Source organism: Bombina bombina, chromosome 5 (assembly GCF_027579735.1).
Source record: "Bombina bombina isolate aBomBom1 chromosome 5, aBomBom1.pri, whole genome shotgun sequence".
NCBI lineage: Eukaryota > Metazoa > Chordata > Amphibia > Anura > Bombinatoridae > Bombina > Bombina bombina.
In genome coordinates this window covers 964,013,551-964,033,327 of record NC_069503.1, presented here as the reverse complement: position 1 = coordinate 964,033,327, position 19,777 = coordinate 964,013,551, and the positions used below count along the sequence as shown (strand labels likewise).

Sequence of the window (19,777 nt, the reverse complement as noted above, 5' to 3'; positions counted from 1 at the left end):
GCCAAAGTGTCAGAATTAAACTGGATGATGAGAAGAAATGGAAGACGCCTGCTACGGTAGTGGGCCGCTCTCCAGAACCAAGGTCTTACACAGTCCTTACAGAGGGAGGGACGGTTACACGCCGTAACCGAAGACATCTTCAGCCTGTACCTGAGAGTCTGGAACCGGATACCTCAGTACCACCGCCGGTGGGATCTCCTGTTCTAAGAGAGGTGCCTTCCCCTCAGCAAGATCATAGCGGGGATATATCTTTGCCTCCAGCAGACTCTTGTTCACCATCTTCTGTATCAGAGGACAATTCATGCAAAGTTACATCAAGCGGAAGAGTGGTGAGGCTTCCGGCCCGATACAGGGACTGACTTTAGCTAGAACAGTGACCGGAAGTACGGGCAGAATAATCCCATGGTCACTGTGGACTAGGGTAGTCTACCCCGATGTCCAAGTCAGGATGTAATTTGTTTGTTCATGTTTTCTAATCTATCTGTTTTTTATAATGTTCTAAAACAAAATGTTGTGTATACCCTGTTGGTGTACCTTGTTGTTTAATATATGTGAATGTATGCTTTGCCTTTGAAAAAGGGGAAGATGTGATGATAGCAGGATGTGATGTCACTAGCTGGTGGGCGGGGCTTAGGTCCGGTGTCTGTGTCGCAGTTAGTTTAGTACAATCAACCTGTCTGGATGTGTATTGCTATGCTCTGTAATAAAATAGAGTTGTACCATCATTGCTGTGTCCTGCATATGTCCTGCATCTCATGACAGCATATTCTTAGTATATAAAACCTAGATAAAATGTAGTTTTGTTTGTATGATTTAGCTTATATAATATCTCAAGTTCATTTACCTTATTTTAGAACAGGATAAAATAATACATTTTTTTTTTTTCCATTTTCAAAAGGGTTTTATTGCATAAACTTATCAAGGTACAAAATGGACTCGGGTTACAATTTCAGCCGTTCTTTGGTCTAACATCAAAAGTATATGTTATACGCATTTCAGAACTTGTGTTGAGGAAAGTATCAAGTCCCATTTAAGTTTGCAGTTCCAAATGGTGGTTAAATAGATCCCCCTTCCTCGCTCATTGGTATATTACTTGGCCACTTTTGGACCAGAGTCCGAATGTACAAAGCGTGAGGGTGAGCGGGTGGAATAGGAGAACATCTTCATTAACATGTAAGCATTATATACATTGCTATAATACCAATATGAAAAAGTCCAGGCCCATTGTGGGTCAGTTTCTCATTAACTGTCAAGTCTATATATTTTTTACCTTCCAAACTGTTGTGCTTCATCTGAAATATGTGATATATGGGATTCTGATCCCAGCTAATTATACTTAAGAACTTATATATACATAAATAGGATGGGAGGTGGGGAAGAGAAGAAAAGGGAATATAAGTGTAACAATTCAATGGTTATATTTGCTTAGCCGTTTTCTGGAAACCCGTATATGTCTATTCAATGCTTGTGTATAGTGCCCCCTTAGTGACTAATATTTTGGTGTCTTGTTTGTTGTGTGTCTACATGGGTGGGTAAGGCTGTTACTAGATCTGTCGTGTGTTTTAACCTCTGTCCCTGTGTGCATTCCATCTTAAAGTCATATATTAATGCATTTCTGTTTTTTTTTAATTGTTTCTCGCATGTTTATAGATTTGTTAGCATTTCATTTTAGGACAAATATTAACTTAAAGGGACACTAAACCCAAATTTTTTCTTTCATGATTCAGATAGAGCATGCAATTTTAAGCAACTTTCTAATTTACTTCTATTATCAATTTTAATTCGTTCTCTTGCTATCTTTATTTGAAAAAGAAGGCATCTCAGCTAAGGAGCCAGCAAATGTTTGCTTCAGTACCATGGACAGAACTTGTTTATTGGTGCTGACCAATCAGCAAGGACAACCCAGGTTGTTCACCAAAATGAAGAAAATTTGATAATAGGAGTAAATTAGAAAGTTGCTTAAAAATGCATGCTCTATCTGAATTACGAAGGAAAATGTTTGAGTACAGTGTCCCTTTAATGTGATTTATCTAATGTAAATTACAAATTCAGAGCTTATTATATTACTGGCTATACAGTATCATACTGTGTGTGTGTGTGTGTATATATATATATATATATATATATATATATATATATATATAAAAGGAACTGGATAGAGATGTTTATATTTTTAAACAGAAGTAAATGTTGAAGTGCTAGATTACAAGTGGAGCAGTAATTACTGCTCCTGCATTAACATTGCTATAGATTAACTTGTTGCGCCCATCGGGTAGTGCTGGTATTACTAGTTGAAAGTAAAAATTTTGGGCTCACATGAAACCCGACGCACAAAAAAAGAAGTTAACCAGAGGATTCAGTTTTTGCAATATAACAGTAACCCCTTTGATTTCAATGGAGCAGCAATGTAAAAGAAAGCCTAACACCTTCACTTGCGTGTTAACCCCCATCACAATAAGACTCCTATTCTAATAACCCCTAAACTGCCACAACTATTAATTATTCAAGTAATTCCTAGAAGGAAAAACTAAGAGGACGCGCTGTTAAGAAAAAGTGGTGTGTAATGAAAATTCCTGTAGTGTATAATATGATGTATTGTCTGTGAAAAAGTGTATCAGGGCAAAGGTGTATATGATTGGAAAGTGAGTAGGATTTGTTATAAAAGAACAAGTGCATAACCTTGTTGCAATCAGTGGCGGTTAAAACGAATGTAGTACAATAAGAACATAAACAAATAGATTGTTACATTAAAAAGAATAAAACATAAGCAAAGAAATATAAAAAGTTGAGTCATATATATATATGTAATAAAAAAGTCCAAATCCTGAAAAAATATGTGATATAATGTTCAAAGGTAAAAAGTCCACTTCAAAGTAAAGGATATAGTGAGAACAAAAAGTTCGAAAACTTAAGGCTTGCTCCGCTTGTGTCCACAGTGTGATGGATCAGGGAATCTAAGAGGATGAAAAAACAAGGGGCGCCAACATAGTGTGAATCGGTTTAGGACAAATATCAAACAATAAGTTGCAAGAAAACTACTCACAAGTGGAGTGGCACCTAGAATCAACTAGGTGCGTGCAGGCAGGCTGACATTCAGGACCAGCAGTCAGTACGCTGGGGGTCTCACCCGGGAGACCTGTGGGTGGGTGGATGAAATCAGCTGTGTATCGTGCAGTGAGCTGGAACGCCACGGGAGAAGTTCAAGCGGCTGTGTTGTTTTTCCCAAGATAGCTGCTCACACGATCGGACTTGTTCCCAAACAAACTGACAATGTCAGTGTAAGGAATAAACTGTTTGAAATCTAACTGAATAAAAACACTGCATACAGCAGTATATTGAAAAGCACAGAAACCGGGTCTGTATAAAAACAAGTATTTATTTGCTACGCGTTTCTCAGTCCGTAAAGGACCGTTTCCTCAGGCATATACAAAGGTGTTTAACAGGTTACTATTTATACCTGACCGTGACCCGGATTCTATTGTGGAGGTCATCTCCAAAAAAAAAAAAAAAAATTAACAATAAAATGTTTTTATAAAACAACATTCATACAATAAAAATTGAACATATATCGGTATCGTGTTAAGCAGCAATCTGAAAATATGTGTATATCATGTAAAAGAGAGACATACATATAAAACCAGCATATATTTACATTGATGGGTAACACCTGTGATGATATTTCTAAAAGTTCAAGGCCCATATATATTTTTAGAAGATGTGAACATGTTGTAAATGTTCTCTCTTAAATCTAATTGGGTTATATTGATAAAGGATCCCAATAGTAACTAGCACTTAAATTACATTAAAAAGTAGTAAACACTTAAAAAAAAATAAAAAAAAATATATATATATATATATATATATTTTTCGAGGTTGGGCTCGAACCCTTGATCTTGTGTATGCTAGGCTTTTACTGATCTAAAAGAGCTGTTCGGATATGACAACAAATGAGATTGGTATTGATCAAATTATACCAAAACTTGAAATTAAGTTGAACAAAAATGTAATAGGGTTGTTGATTAAAAAACATTGTTCTTATAAAGAGCCCTCGTGTCTTTATTCCAGAGAAACAAATATGACAGTTATTGTGGGTTGACGGACCCAAATATAAATATATATATCGGGCATCGGGCATTTTGAATAAAGAAGAAAAAGAATTTCTAAAAGTAACCAATCCGAGTGTGGCACACTATTACCATCTGCCCAAAATCCACAAAAATCAAATTAATCCACCGGGGCGCCCTATCATAGCAGGCATAGGCAATCTTACCTACAACTTATCTTTTTATTTAGAAAAATTTCTACAGAAATATGTGGTCAATTTACCCTCTTACATCAAAGACAGTACCCATCTTTTATATCAACTCAGAAATGTCTGTAATAACAATGATCTAATATGGATCACTTGTGATGTTGGTTCCCTTTATTCTAATATTTGCCACAACATGGGAATCAATGCGATTTCTGTTTTCTTAGAGAAAGATCTATACATGCCAGATCTTCAAAAGGAATTTATTTTGGAAGGGATAGATTATATACTCAAACATAATTATTTTATTTTTCAGGAAAAGTTTTTCCTGCAAGTCAAGGGTACGGCCATGGGTACCAGGTTCGCCCCAAGCTTTGCTAATCTGTTCATGGGAATTTTTGAAGACCAATATATCTATTCTGCAAGCTTTTGGACGAACCTGGTATTCTATGGCCGCTACATTGACAATCTCATTTTTGTTTTAAGAGGGGACATCATTCTAGCCAATTCAATAGTAGTACATCTTAACACCAACCATATGGGTCTTACTTTCACAGCAAATATCCAAGATTCCTCAATATAATATTTGGATTTATTGTTGAGCTGGGGTAATACAGGGAATGTTGTTTCTAAAACCTTTTTTAAAAAGGTGGACAGCAACAGTTACCTGGATTATTCCAGTAACCACCATATTGGGTGGAAAATAAATATCCCTTTTAGCCAATTCCAAAGAATACGTCGGAATTGTTCAGATTTAGACACCTTTGACTCACAAAGCATGATTCTTTATCAACGTTTTCTAGACAAGGGTTACCCTGGAGACTTACTTGATCGATGCCTCAAAAAAGCACGAGACTTGGATAGAGATCTCTTTTTCAAAAAGTTGGAAAATAACACAACTAACTTTAGTAAAACAATGAATATGGATGTTGATGGCGAACCCCTCTTTATAACACAATACAACAGTAATCACAAAAAAATTTGTAATATACTTAATAAACATTGGAATATTATTCAAAAGGATCCTTTTTTATAAAATATAGTTGAGAGACCTAAAATCGTCTACAGACGGGCACCAACCCTTAGGAATAAACTAGCACCTAACAAAAGGGTCAAACATAGTCAATCATCTTCAAATAATTCGAAAAAAACACATAGTTTTTTGAGATTATATGGCTCATATAAATGTGGCAAAAGAGGATGTAATATGTGTAAATTTATTAGTTCTCAAAAAACATTTAAATCCAATACCACCGGCTTGACTTATCGGATCTCACATCGCCTCAATTGCGAATCTAAGTACATTATTTATCTCTTAAATTGTGTTTATGGGGTCCAATACATTGGACGTACCATTAGAAACATACGCACCCGTTGGGGTGAACATTTTCGGAATTGTAAAAATTGTAAAAAAAGTAAAATTAACCACAGTGTACCAAACCATTGAGAAATGATGCATGATGGTAGAGCAGACATTTTCAAAATCATTCCGATAGACCATGTACCTCTATCCACTGACTATGACCGTCTAATCAAACTTAGACAATTAGAAACTTACTGGATACACAAACTTAAAACTTTGTATCCACTGGGTTTGAATGCCAATGTTGATTTGGCTGCTTTTATATAAGTCTGTTTTCACTATCACCATACACAGAGATTATATCACATATCACATTAAGTTTATACCAATAGATCCACAATGATGCTATCTAATATACTCATCATTACGATATTATCACCAGAAATATATACTAACACTGAGAACCAATGAGATAAATCACTGCAATTAGTGCACAGTATTACAAATGTCATATCTATAGGATTAGAGTCAACTAAACCAAGATTACTATATATTTTGTCATTTCCAGATAGGTCATCAGACTCAGAATAGGTTTCTCACACACATGGACACTGGTTCGTTTCCAATCCAAAAATATTGAAATAAATAATTTATCACACACATGGACACTGGTTCGTTTCCAATCCAAAAATATTGAAATAATTTATTACCAATACGAGCCGAGCAAATAAATATTACAAGCAGTGTCATACAGAATCACAATAGCCAGTATTTAGAAAATTTATTCTCACAAAACGAAGGTCCTTTATATTTTTAACAGTATATTATTTTTTATTATCTTTCAATATATTTTCCATACAAACAATCTCACCACTTTTTCAGCAGCACCACAACATTCAGCACATAGCATAATTAGATTTCCCCAAACAAGGGTCTTAATTTCTTAGAGCAATCTTCATTCAATAAAATCAATATTTTTAAAGACATCCAATATATATATATTTATATTTGGGTCCGTCAATCCACAATAGCTGTCATATGTGTTTCTCTGGAATAAAGACACGAGGGCTCTTTATAAGAACAATGTTTTTTAATCAACAACCTTATTACATTTTTGTTCAAATTAATTTCAAGTTTTGGTATAATTTGATCAATACCAATCTCATTTGATGTCATATCCGAACAGCTCTTTTAGATCAGCAAAAGCCTAGCATACACAAGGTCAAGGGTTCGAGCCCAACCTTGAAAAATATATATATATATATATTTTTTTAAGTGTTTACTACTTTTTAATGTAATTTAAGTGCTAGTTACTATTGGGATCCTTTATCAATATTACCCAATTAGATTTAAGAGAGAACATTTACAACATGTTCACATCTTCTAAAAATATATATGGGCCTTGCACTTTTAGAAATATCATCACAGGTGTTACCCATCAATGTAAATATATGCTGGTTTTATATGTATGTCTCTCTTTTACATGATATACACATATTTTCAGATTGCTGCTTAACACGATACCGATATATGTTCAATTTTTATTGTATGAATGTTGTTTTATAAAAACATTTTATTGTTAATTTTTTTTTTTTTTTTTGGAGATGACCTCCACAATAGAATCCGGGTCACGGTCAGGTATAAATAGTAACCTGTTAAACACCTTTGTATATGCCTGAGGAAACGGTCCTTTACGGACTGAGAAACGCGTAGCAAATAAATACTTGTTTTTATACAGACCCGGTTTCTGTGCTTTTCAATATACTGCTGTATGCAGTGTTTTTATTCAGTTAGATTTCAAACAGTTTATTCCTTACACTGACATTGTCAGTTTGTTTGGGAACAAGTCCGATCGTGTGAGCAGCTATCTTGGGAAAAACAACACAGCCGCTTGAACTTCTCCCGTGGCGTTCCAGCTCACTGCACGATACACAGCTGATTTCATCCACCCACCCACAGGTCTCCCGGGTGAGACTCCCAGCGTACTGACTGCTGGTCCTGAATGTCAGCCTGCCTGCACGCACCTAGTTGATTCTAGGTGCCACTCCACTTGTGAGTAGTTTTCTTGCAACTTATTGTTTGATATTTGTCCTAAACCGATTCACACTATGTTGGTGCCCCTTGTTTTTTCATCCACAACTATTAATTCCTAAACCACCACATATCCCTCTGCAAATTACCTCACTACACTACTAATTAACCACTAAACTGCCACATAGCCCGCTGCATATTAGCATGCTACAATATTAGCCCCTACATTTCAACATAGTCCAACTTAAATTACCCGCTACACTATTAACCCCTAAACTGTCACATAGCCCACTGCAATAAACTCCCTAAACTAGTAAACCCTAAACTGTTACTTAGCCCACCACTATAAACTCCCTATACTAGTAATCCCTAAACTGCCATCCCAGACTACCCCTAGCTTAATAACCCCATAACCGCTACAACCCCCATTGCAAAAACATAAATTATGCTTACCTGATAATTTTCTTTTCTTCAGATGGAAAGAGTCCACAGCTGCATTCATTACTTTTGGGAATTCAGAACCTGGCCACCAGGAGGAGGCAAAGACACCCCAGCCAAAGGCTTAAATGCCTCTCCCACTTCACTCATCCCCCAGTCATTCTGCCGAGGAACAAGGAACAGTAGAAGAAATATCAGGGTAAAAAGGTGCCAGAAGAATAAATATAATAGACACCCCACATTAAAAATCATGGGCGGGGAGCTGTGGACTCTTTCCATCTGAAGAAAAGAAAATTATCAGGTAAGCATAATTTATTTTTTTCTTCATAAATGGAAAGATTCCACAGCTGCATTCATTACTTTTGGGAAAACAATACCCAAGCTAAAGAGGACACTGAATGCAAAATGGGTGGGTACAAGAGGCGGCCCATTCTGAGGGCACTAGGCCTGCAAAAACCTGCTTCGCTCAAAGCCGAGAAAAATTTGAAAAAAGAAAAAGCCCCAAGGACACTGACCCACAGATAGTCTATAAACCTTGCTAGAGACCACAGAAATAGACTCGACTGAGCCAACACGCCTCCTGGAGACACCACCGCCCAGCAGTCAGTCCCCAACCACACACCCCTAACTAGACAAAAGGGATCAACTACCAAAACCTCAGAAAAAGGAGAAGACGTGGAAGAAAAAATCAAGGATTCCCGAAGACCCCTAAATAGGGTACAACAAGTTCCAAATAAGTAAAGAACCCCGAAAACTGATCCAAGCTCACAGAGACCCGAATCGGTCTTGAGAAACAAGGCAGTCAACTCCCAGACCCCAGATCTTACAGAAACCACAATGTTAAGACCGGGAATCTGACACTGAGGAGAAAACTGCTAATAAAAACAGTGCAACCGCACCCCAAAGGACAACTGAAGACAGAGTCCTCAAGTTACAAGATAACTCAGAATATCGACATATTCAGAGATCGAATACGTTCAGCAACCCCAGATAAGTGAACACCTGAGACAACACCACATGCCACAGTCTTACCAGGATGACTCTGAAATAGAATACTTGCAGGCAAGTAAGAGCAGCTGAAAAGAGATATCAAGCCCTAATCGTTAGACTGCAAAAATATCCACTAAACAGTGGGCACATCACATGCTATCCAAAAGCCGACAGTCCTTCTCAACATCTTGAACATGGAGGATCACAGAACCTCAAAGAGGCTCACCAAACCTCAAATGACACGAGGATGTACAACAGATCTCAGATCCTGCTCTACACCGAACCCTGAGTCCTCCAAACTTCCAACCCATGCGGGGAAGGAAACACTCAAAATCCCGACAAAATAACAGAACAACAGAGTGTGCCGCAGTGGAACTTCACCAAGTCTCCCTCAGGTCCTCTTAGAATTCTTAGCTGAACTTGTTACAAACAAGAAATAACACCAATAATAATGTGAAGAACTCGGTGCCCCAACCGGACCAGCCAGGCAAAACAGGAACCACTTGTCTGAAATAGGCTGCAAGAACAGAAGGATCCAAACCCAATCAGGACCCGCCTGAAACCAAGGGCCAATACTGTCAAGGCCACAGATAGTCACCCTCAGAGATGGGGGGTATAAACAGAAGACAAACATAGCACTAACATGTCCTCACACCAAACAAACTTCCGTAGAAGTAAACTGAGCAATCAAAAAATCGCGAGCATCGATTCCAGAAAACATTCCCGAAAGGAAAAGCATAACTATGAGCTCAAAATAAAAATCATCCTAACCGGATTAAAATAAAAGATAAGGCAACCCATAGGTTATCGCCGAAGAAGAACAGACACACCCGCTGGACCGGGATCCTGTTCTTCCAGCTCAGAACTGGAAAGGATACTCAATAAACAAGGCTATAAGAAGATTACTTCATCCTCTTATACCTAAGCCTGCAAGCCTTTTGAAGGTGAAGACTGAGAATCTCCATATCCATTAAGGATGGGATCTTTCAACAACACCAAAATGTGCCTCAGTAGGACAAAAAGGCATGCCAGTCTATAGCAGAAGTCACAGCATACCTTCACCAGAGCAGAAGACGACCCCAACCCGAAGGTTGACCCCCTGAAGCCTCAGGGACAGTCGTTCCCCCAGAGAGCTGAGTAGGCCATCCCATGCCTAAAGAGCCCCGGAACACGTACAATATCGTAAGCACACTTCTGATAGTTGCAGATGCACCAGAGCCATGATTATGGACATGCGAAAATGTGCCATCAGCTCCGGAGGGAACAAGCCAAGGACAAGCAAAATCTGGGTTACCTGCATGCATAGTAAGAGTTGGTGGTAGGGAACTCGCCACTCGGGGAACCGGACCCCCAGAGGCAGACGGCTCAGCGGCTGATCCCGGGGAATTGAGCACTCTAAAATGGCATTCTGAACATAACTGGAGGGCATGTATCCCCCGGGCCAATTCAAATTCTTCACCAGAAACAGAATCTAAAGCAGAGACGTCCATCTCCACATTATCAGAATCCTCCATAACAGGGATATTGAATACCAAAAAACGGACCAAATAAGAAAATCAAAATGGCACCTGACACCCACTATGGCTGGGGCACTCACCACCTCCTATGAACGAGACACTGGCGGGCCAGAATTCTTCCGTTGCCACATGGTAAGGAATGCGGAAATGGAGAGCCAAAAAGTGACCATGCCCAGTCACCAGGTGCATCGTGCAGTCCAGAAAAAGCACGCTCAACCTAAAAGCTGCATTACTTCCAAAGGCCATTATTTTCCATAAACCATGAGCCTAAGTAACACTAAACAACACTACACATAAGCAGGTCGAATCACATAACAAACATGATTAAAACCCTCCTGTTCAATAACCCCCCTCAGGAGATATTAACCCTTGATTCTAAGATATGAAAGGAGCCTTACTGAGACCCTGAGAGGATCCGAACCCAATCAGGACCAGCATGAAACCAAGGGTCAATACTGTCAAGGCCACAGATAGTGACCCCCAGCGATGGAGGGATAAACAGAAGACAAACATAGGACTAACATGTTCTCACACCAAACAAACCTCCGTAGAAGTAAACTGAGCAATCAAAAAATCGCGAGCATCGATTCCAGAAAACATTCCCGAAGGAAAAGCATAACTATGAGCTCAAAATAAAAAAATCATCCTAACCGGATTAAAATAAAAGATAAGGCAACCCATAGGTTATCGTCAAAGAAGAACAGACACACCCGCTGGACCGGTATCCTGTTCTTCCAGCTCAGAACTGGAAAGGATACTCAATAAACAAGGCTATAAGAAGATTACTTCCTCCTCTTATACCTAAGCCTGCAAGCGTTTCAAAGGTGAAGACTGAGAATCCCCATATCCATTAAGGATGGGATCTTTCAACAACACCAAAATGTGCCTCAGTAGGACACAAAGGCATGCCAGTCTATAGCAGAAGGCACAGCATACCTTCACCAGAGCAGAAGACGACCCCAGCCTGAAGGTTGACCCCCTGAAGCCTCAGGGACAGTCGTTCCCCCGGAGAGCTGAGTAGGCCATCCCATGCCTAAAGAGCCCCGGAACACGTACAATATCATAAGCACACTTTTGATAGTTGCAGATGCACCAGAGCCATGATTATGGACATGCGAAAATGTGCCATCAGCTCCGAAGGGAAGAAGTCAAGGATAAGCAAAATCTGGGTTACCTGCATGCATAGTAAGAGTTGGTGGTAGGGAACTAGCCACTCGGGGAACCAGACCCCCAGAGGCAGACGGCTCAGTGGCTGATCCCGAGGAATTGAGCACTCTAAAATGGCATTCTGAACATAATTGGAGGGCATGTATCCCCCGGGCCAATTCGTATTCTTCACCAGAAAAAGAATCTGAAGCAGAGACGTCCGTCTCCACATTATCAGAATCCTCCATAACAGGGATATTGAATACCAAAAAACGGACCAAATAAGAAAATGTAAATGGCACCTGACACCCACAATGGCTGGGGCACTCACCACCTCCTATGAACGAGACACTGGCGGACCAGAATTCTTCCGTCGCCACATGGTCAGGAATGTGGAAATGGAGAGCCAAAAACGTGACCACGCCCAGTCACCAGGTGCACCGTGCAGTCCAGAAAAAGCGAGCTCAACCTAAAAGCTGCGTCACTTCCAAAGGCCGTAATTTTCCATAAGCCATGAGCCTAAGTAACACTAAACAACACTACACATAAGCAGGTCGAATCACATAACAAACATGATTAAAACCCCCCTGTTCAATAACCCCCCTCAGGAGATATTAACCCTTCATTCTAAGATATGAAAGGAGCCTTACTGAGACCCTGATTATAGTAAATCCCAGAAGGTGAGAGCCTGTAGGGAAAACATTTGTATTACCATACAATCATAACAAAAGTAAAATGAAACAATCTTACCGGAATCTATGCCATGGAACAGGAACACGGCCCTTCAAGTGTGACAGATAGTAGCCTCGCCTCTGCCATGGACTTGAGAGAAGAAAGCAGGCAGCGAAACTCGTCAACGCTGACTGCTTGTGGAGCTGTTAATATGAGTTGGGTTGGGTTCGCAGAAAGACTCTACCTGCATCTCTGGACTCTAACTTTTGTCCATGCTCTCACTGACAGTCCCATGCCAAAGAGTACTACCCTCCATAAGAGACTATCAAAACTTCTGACACTTCTCTTCCAACCTCCTGGGATGAAAGTCAAAGAATGACTGGGGGATGAGGGAAGTGGGAGAGGTATTTAAGCCTTTATCTGGGGTGTCTTTGCCTCCTCCTGGTAACAGGGTTCTGAATTCCCAAATGTAATGAATGCAGCTGTGGACTCTTTCCATTTATGAAGAAAACACCCTCTAACCTCCTAACAGCTAACCCCCAAGACCCCTAACTCAAGACCCTCTAAGTTACAAAAAAAACACTACGATTAACAAAAATAAAAAACCCAACCAGTAAGACCTATCGTAAAACAAAAGTTCCCTTAAAAAGTCCACCTCCTAGAAAAATCCTAAACTAACACTAAAACCTACTCTAAAAATTGCCCTGGAAATGGCATTTGTCAGGCAGTGCCCTAGTTGAAGTTATTAGCTTTTTTAAATATATATATAAATATAAAAAAATCTGTATACTAAAACCAAAGTAAACCCCCCACCCTACAAAAAAAAACATATCTTTATCCGATCACAGCAGACTAAAGTTTGAATGCAAAGTTTTCCCTTATATAGGGGTGCCCTTTCAGTTCTATTGACTGATTTTTGAATTCTTAGTCCAATCAACCAATAGAATGAAAGCTTTTTCTATTGGCTGAATGACTTCCTGTTTCAAAAATCAGCCAATAGAAATGCAAGGGGAACCTCGCATTCAAGCTTCAGTGTACTGTGGGGACAGCATGAAGAGGACATTGGACAGAAGTTCAGAAGAAGGATGGAAGAAGAGGACAGCCCCAGAGGAGCGCTGCCATGGAAAAAGACAGTAGAAGAGCACTGCCGGAGCTGCCCACCTAAGGAGCCGGATTCAAGTTGGTGAGTACTAACTTTTGTGGTTTAGCATTTTTTTCTTTGGGGGGGGGGGGTTATGTTTAGGGTTTATAAAAGAGCATAATCACTGATACCTTTTTCAGGGCATCTTTTTTAGGATAGGGGTTTTTTTATTTTTGCAAAAGAGTGCAATAACTGATGCTTTTTTCTGGGCATCTTTTTTTTAGGATATATCTTTTAAAGATAGTTGATTTTTTTTGGAGGGGTTACTTTGGTTTTAGTATAGGTATTTTTTATAAAAAAGAGCTAATCACTTCAACTAGGGCACTGCCTCACATGATACATTTTAGAGTAGGTGTTAGTGTTACTTTAAGGGGAATTTAGTTTTAGGATAGGTCTTACTGGTTGTTGTTTTTTTTATTTTTGGTATATTTTTTGTAATTTAGGGGGTCTTAGGTTAGGGGTCTTGGGGGTTAGTAGGCTAGGGGGTATTTTGTGTTGGGGTTGTGGCGGTTTGGAGGTTAATAGGTAAGAGAGTATTGTGCAATGGGGGGTTGTGGTAGTTAGGGGGTATTTTGCGATGGGGGTTGTGGCAGTTAGGGGTTACTAGTATAGGGAGTTTATAACAGTGGGCTATGTAGCTGTTTAGAGTTTAATATTATTATTATTATTATCAGGTATTTGTAGAGCGCCAGTAGGTTCCGCAGCGCTATGAACATAGGTGGTATATAAAAAACGATTGCAGGGATCAAATGGGGAGAGAGGGTCATGCGGAGGGTTGCACTGTTGTAGTCGGCTCTTATGAAGGTGAACTACAAACAGCTGGGCTTATAGGCTTACATGCTATGGGGTTTTAGGGGATAGCAGCGGAGATAGGAAGGTTAGTGTAGGTTGTAAGCGTCCCTGAATAGTAGAGTCTTAAGGGAGCACTTGAAGCTTTTAAAACTAGGGAGATTCTTGTGGAGCGAGGCAGAGAGTTCCATAAGATGGGAGCCAATCTGGAGAAATCTTGAAGACGGGAATGTGAGGAGGTAACAAGAGAGGAGGAGAGTAGGAGATCATGAGCGGAACGAAGGTGACGGGAGGGAGAGTATCTGGAGACAAGGTCTGACATAAAGGGGGGAGCAGTGCAATTGAGGGCTTTGTGTGTAATAGTGTGGTGTGGTAATTCACAGTGGGCTATGTGGCAGTTTAGGGCTTAATCGTGCAGTGGGGGAATTTGTGGTGGGCTATGCGGCAGTTTAGAGGTTAATAATGTAGCACAGATCATTTGTGGTGGGCTATGTGGCAGCTTAGTGACTAAAAGTGTAAAAGGTGGATAGTGTGGATGGAAAAACCTTATTTTTTATTTTTTTGGTGCTCCGTGCAGCTTTTCTTGCCAGCCCAGACTCTTTAAGTGAGCTTTGAGTTCACGTATAAAGTTTGACCATAGAATGCAATTGAGTTTGAGTGATCGTAACATCTACTACAAGTGTACAATAAAGCTCAATGCCACCCATAGAATATATGGGGAGCAAAAATTAGCCCAAGATTGTGTTAATTTAAACCCAGCGCCATTTTTAATGTGTATTTGAGAGCAAAAACACTGCAATCTCGCAATCACGTTTGCGCTCCTCATGCTACCAATAGCGCGCCACGTGTAAATTAGCCCTAAATCTAATATGTTCTGTTTTTGTGCCTGTCATAAATTATCTAAGAATCAAATAGATGTAGATATGCAATTTTAAAATATATTTTACGATATAAATTGTTTATCACTACTAATTTTTTTATCAAAAGTCTAAATCATGGAGATTTTTATTGATAATATTTTTGAGAAATATTAATTCATTATTAGAAAAAAAGCCATAATATCATGCCATGCTTAACTAACCGTTAATGTATATTTAATCCAAAAGAACTGAACAAATAAATAAATATAACTAGAATAAACATACCTGTATAAAGATGAAAGAGGTCTCTTTGTTCCCAGTTTGGGCCTGTAGGGTTTTGGTTCTCCAGCCATGTTAATATCTGCAAGGAAATTTACACCTATTATTTATCTTCCAAGGGCAAACCTTTATCAGAAATATAAATTTCTTTAGTTTTTTTCTTTTTCTTTCAGTTACATGTTTTTACTATACTGAAGCTGAAACATTTACCATTTTATGATATGCATTTCATTGCCATTTAAAGCTGATAAATCTTAAATTTTTGTCATAATACATAAATAAAAAAATATCATTGCAAAACATAAAATAAATTCCAATCTATAAAAATCTGGCAATTTATATTCACATTTAAATCTGAGGCATAAGGGAAAAGTAATAGGGATTTTTTTCTCTTACAACTTAACATCACTGCATACTTTTAAAGGACCACTAAACACAGTATTCTATATAATAAAAGGCCAGGTATGTTTGTCAGTTGCAGTCATGCGCAGTAGAGACTGCACAAGGACAAACATACCTGGCCTTGACCAGCTGAGGAGTGTGCACTGTGGAAGCTGTCTGGTGGGGGCGTGCCGTGATGAGGGCGTGGCCGGGCATGTCACAATAGGGGTGTGACCAGACATGCCGTGATGGGGGCATGGTCAAGTGAGAGAGAAAAAAAGAGGGGAGAGCAAAACAGAGGGGAGAGAGAGAGACCAAAAGAGAGTGGGGAGAGACCAAAAGAGAGGAGGGAAAGAGCAAAGAGAGGGGGGAAAGAGAGAAAGTGAGCAAAAAAGAGGAGAGAGAGAGCAAAAGAGGGGAGAGAGAGCAAAATAGAGGAGGGGGGAGCAAAAGAGAGGGAGAGAGAGAGCAAAAGAGAGGAGGGAGAGAGAGAGAGCAAAAGAGAGGAGGGAGCGAGAGAGCAAAAGAGGGGGAGTGAGAGAGAGCAAAAGAGGGGAGGAGAGAGAGAGCAAAAGAGGGGGAGAGAGCAAAAGAGGAGGAGAGAGAGAGCAAAAGAGGGGGAGAGTAAAAGAGGGAGAGAGTAAAAGAGGGGGGAGAGAACAAAAGAGGGGGAGAGAGAGAAGGCAAAAAAGGGAGAGAGAGCACAAAAGAGGGGGAGAGAGAGCTCAAAAGAAAGGGGGGGGGGAGAGAGAGAGCACAACAGAGGGGGAGAGAGAGAGCTCAAAAGAGAGGGGGGAGAGAGAGAGAGCAAAAGAGCGGGGAGAGAGCAAAAGAGGGAGGAGAGAGCAAAAGAGGGGGGAGCAAAAGAGGGGGGAGAGAGAGAGCAAAAGAGGGGGGGGAGAAAGCAAAAGAGGGCAGGGAGAGAGAGAGAGAGCAAAAGAGGGGGGAGACAGCAAAAAAGGGGGATAGAGCGCAAAAGAGGGGGAGAGAGAATGCAAAAGAGGGGGAAAGAGAGAGCACAAAAGAGGGGGATAGAGCGCAAAAAATGGGGAGAGAGCATAAAAGAGGGGGAGAGAGAGAGCACAAAAGAGGGGGGAGAGAGAGTGCAAAAGAGAAGGGGGAGAGAGAGCGCAAAAGTGGGGAGAGCAAAACAGAGGGGAGAGATAGAGACCAAAAGAGAGTGGGGAGAGACCAAAAGAGAGTGGGGAGAGACCAAAAGAGAGGAGGGAAAGAGCAAAGAGAGGGGGGAAGGAGAGAAAGTGAGCAAAAAAGAGGAGAGACAGAGCAAAAGAGGGGAGTGAGAGCAAAAGAGAGGAGGGGGGAGCAAAAGAGAGGGAGAGAGAGAGCAAAAGAGAGGAGGGAGAGAGAGAGAGCAAAAGAGAGGAGGGAGCGAGAGAGTTAAAGAGGGGGAGAGAGAGAGAGCAAGGGGGAGGGAGAGAGCAAAAGAGGGGTGAGAGAGCAAAAGAGGAGGAGAGAGAGAGCAAAAGAGGGGAAGAGAGAGAGCAAAATAGGGCAGGGAGAGAGAGAGAGAGAGCAAAAGAGGGGGGAGACAGCAAAAAAGGGGGAGAGAGCGCAAAAGAGGGGGAGAGAGAACGCAAAAGAGGGGGAAAGAGAGAGCTCACAAGAGAGGGGGAGAGAGAGAGCACAAAAGAGGGGGGAGAGAGAGCGCAAAAGAGAAGGGGGAGAGAGAGCGCAAAAGAGGGGAGAGCAAAACAGAGGGGAGAGATAGAGACCAAAAGAGAGTGGGGAGAGACCAAAAGAGAGTGGGGAGAGATGTGGGAAGAGACCAAAAGAGAGTGGGGAGAGACCAAAAGAGAGGAGGGAAAGAGCAAAGAGAGGGGGGGAAAGAGAGAAAGTGAGCAAAAAAGAGGAGAGACAGAGCAAAAGAGGGGAGTGAGAGCAAAAGAGAGGAGGGGGGAGCAAAAGAGAGGGAGAGAGAGAGCAAAAGAGAGGAGGGAGAGAGAGAGAGCAAAAGAGAGGAGGGAGCGAGAGAGTAAAAGAGGGGGAGAGAGAGAGAGAGAGAGAGAGCAAGGGGGAGGGAGAGAGCAAAAGAGGGGGGAGAAAGCAAAAGAGGAGGAGAGAGAGAGCAAAAGAGGGGAAGAGAGAGAGCAAAAGAGGGGGAGAGTAAAAGAGGGGGGAGAGAGCAAAAGAGGGGGAGAGAGAGAACGCAAAAAAGGGAGAGAGAGCACAAAAGAGGGGGAGAGAGAGCTCAAAAGAAAGGGGGGGAGAGAGAGAGCACAACAGAGGGGGAGAGACAGAGCTCAAAAGAGAGGGGGGAGAGTGTGCAAATGAGGGGAGAGAGTGCAAATGAGGGGAGAGAGAGAGAGCAAAAGAGGGGAAGAGAGCAAAAAAGGGAGGAGAGAGCAAAAGAGGGGGGGAGCAAAAGAGGGGGGGGAAAGAGAGAGAGCAAAAGAGGGGGGGAGAAAGCAAAAGAGGGCGGGGAGAGAGAGAGAGCAAAAGAGGGGGGAGACAGCAAAAAAGGGGGAGAGAGAGCACAAAAGAGAGGGGAGAGAGAACACAAAAGAGGGGGAAAGAGAGAGCACAAAAGAGGGGGAGAGAGCGCAAAAAAGGGGGAGAGAGCACAAAAGAGGGGGAGAGAGAGCTCAAAAGAGAGGGGGGAGCGAGAGAGCGCAAAAGAGGGGAGGAGAGGGGGAGAGAGAGAGCACAAAAGAGGGGGGAGAGAGCGTAAAAGAGAAGGGGGAGAGAGAGCACAAAAGAGGGAGAGCGCAAAAGAGAAGGGGAGAGAGAGCACACAAAAGAGAGGGGGAGAGAGAGCAAGGAGAGGGGGAGAGAGAGCAAAAGAGAGGGGGAGAGTGAGAGCAAACGAGAGAAGAGAGAGAGCAAAAGAGAGGGGGGAGAGAGAGAGCAAAAGAGGGGGAGAGAGAGCAAAAGGGGGGGAGAGAGAGCAAAAGGGGGGAGGGGGAGAGAGAGAGCAAAAGAGGGAGGAGAGAGAGCAAAAGAGGGGGAGAGAGAGAGCAAAATAGGGGGGGAGAAAGCAAAAGAGGGCGGGGAGAGAGAGCAAAAGAGGGGGAGAGAGAAGGCAAAAGAAGGGGAAAGAGAGAGCACAAAAGAGGGGGAGAGAGCGCAAAAAAGGGGGAGAGAGCACAAAAGAGGGGGAGAGAGAGCTCAAAAAAGAGGGGGGAGAGAGAGAGAGCGCAAAAGAGGGGGGGAGAGGGGGAGAGAGAGAGCGCAAAAGAGGGGGGAGAGAGCGCAAAAGAGAAGGGGTAGAGAGAGCACAAAAGAGGGAGAGCACAAAAGAGAAGGGGAGAGAGAGCACACAAAAGAGAGGGGGAGAGAGAGCAAGGAGAGGGGGAGAGAGAGCAAAAGAGATGGGGAGAGAGAGAGCAAAAGAGGGGGAGAGAGAGAAAAAGGGGGGAGAGCAAAAGGGGGGGGGGAGAGAGAGAGCAAAAGGGGGGGAGGGGGAGAGAGAGAGCAAAAGAGGGAGGAGAGAGAGCAAAAGAGGGGGAGAGAGAGAGAGCAAAATAAGGTGGGAGAGAGCAAAAGAGGGGGAGAGAGAGCAAAATAGGGGGGGAGAAAGCAAAAGAGGGCGGGGAGAGAGAGCAAAAGAGGGGGGAGACAGCAAAAAAGGGGGAGAGAGAGCGCAAAAGAGGGGGAGAGAGAATGCAAAAGAGGGGGAAAGAGCGCAAAAAAGGGGGAGAGAGCACAAAAGAGGGGGAGAGAGAGCTCAAAAGAGAGGGGGGAGAGAGCACAAAAGAGGGGGGGAGAGGGGGAGAGAGAGAGCACAAAAGAGGGGGGAGAGAGCGCAAAAGAGAAGGGGAGAGAGAGCACACAAAAGAGAGGGGGAGAGAGAGCAAGGAGAGGGGGAGAGAGAGCAAAAGAGAGGGGGGGAGAGAGAGAGCAAAAGGGGGGGAGAGAGAGAGAAAAAGGGGGAGGAGAGAGAGAGCAAAAGGGGGGGAGGGGGAGAGAGAGAGCAAAAGAGGGAGGAAAGAGAGCAAAAGAGGGGGAGAGAGAGAGAGCAAA

At 42.0% G+C, this 19,777-nt stretch overlaps 1 protein-coding gene across 1 annotated transcript in view; it reads right to left on the bottom strand.

Annotated features, from left to right (window-relative positions):
* RALYL (RALY RNA binding protein like) overlaps nt 1-19,777 on the bottom strand; it is an 894,790-nt gene that overhangs the window by 361,826 nt on the left and 513,187 nt on the right. The window contains exon 2 of the mRNA XM_053715904.1: nt 15,422-15,497. Within this exon, the coding sequence (XP_053571879.1) occupies nt 15,422-15,497 (76 nt within the window). The remainder of the gene's footprint in view (nt 1-15,421; nt 15,498-19,777) is intronic.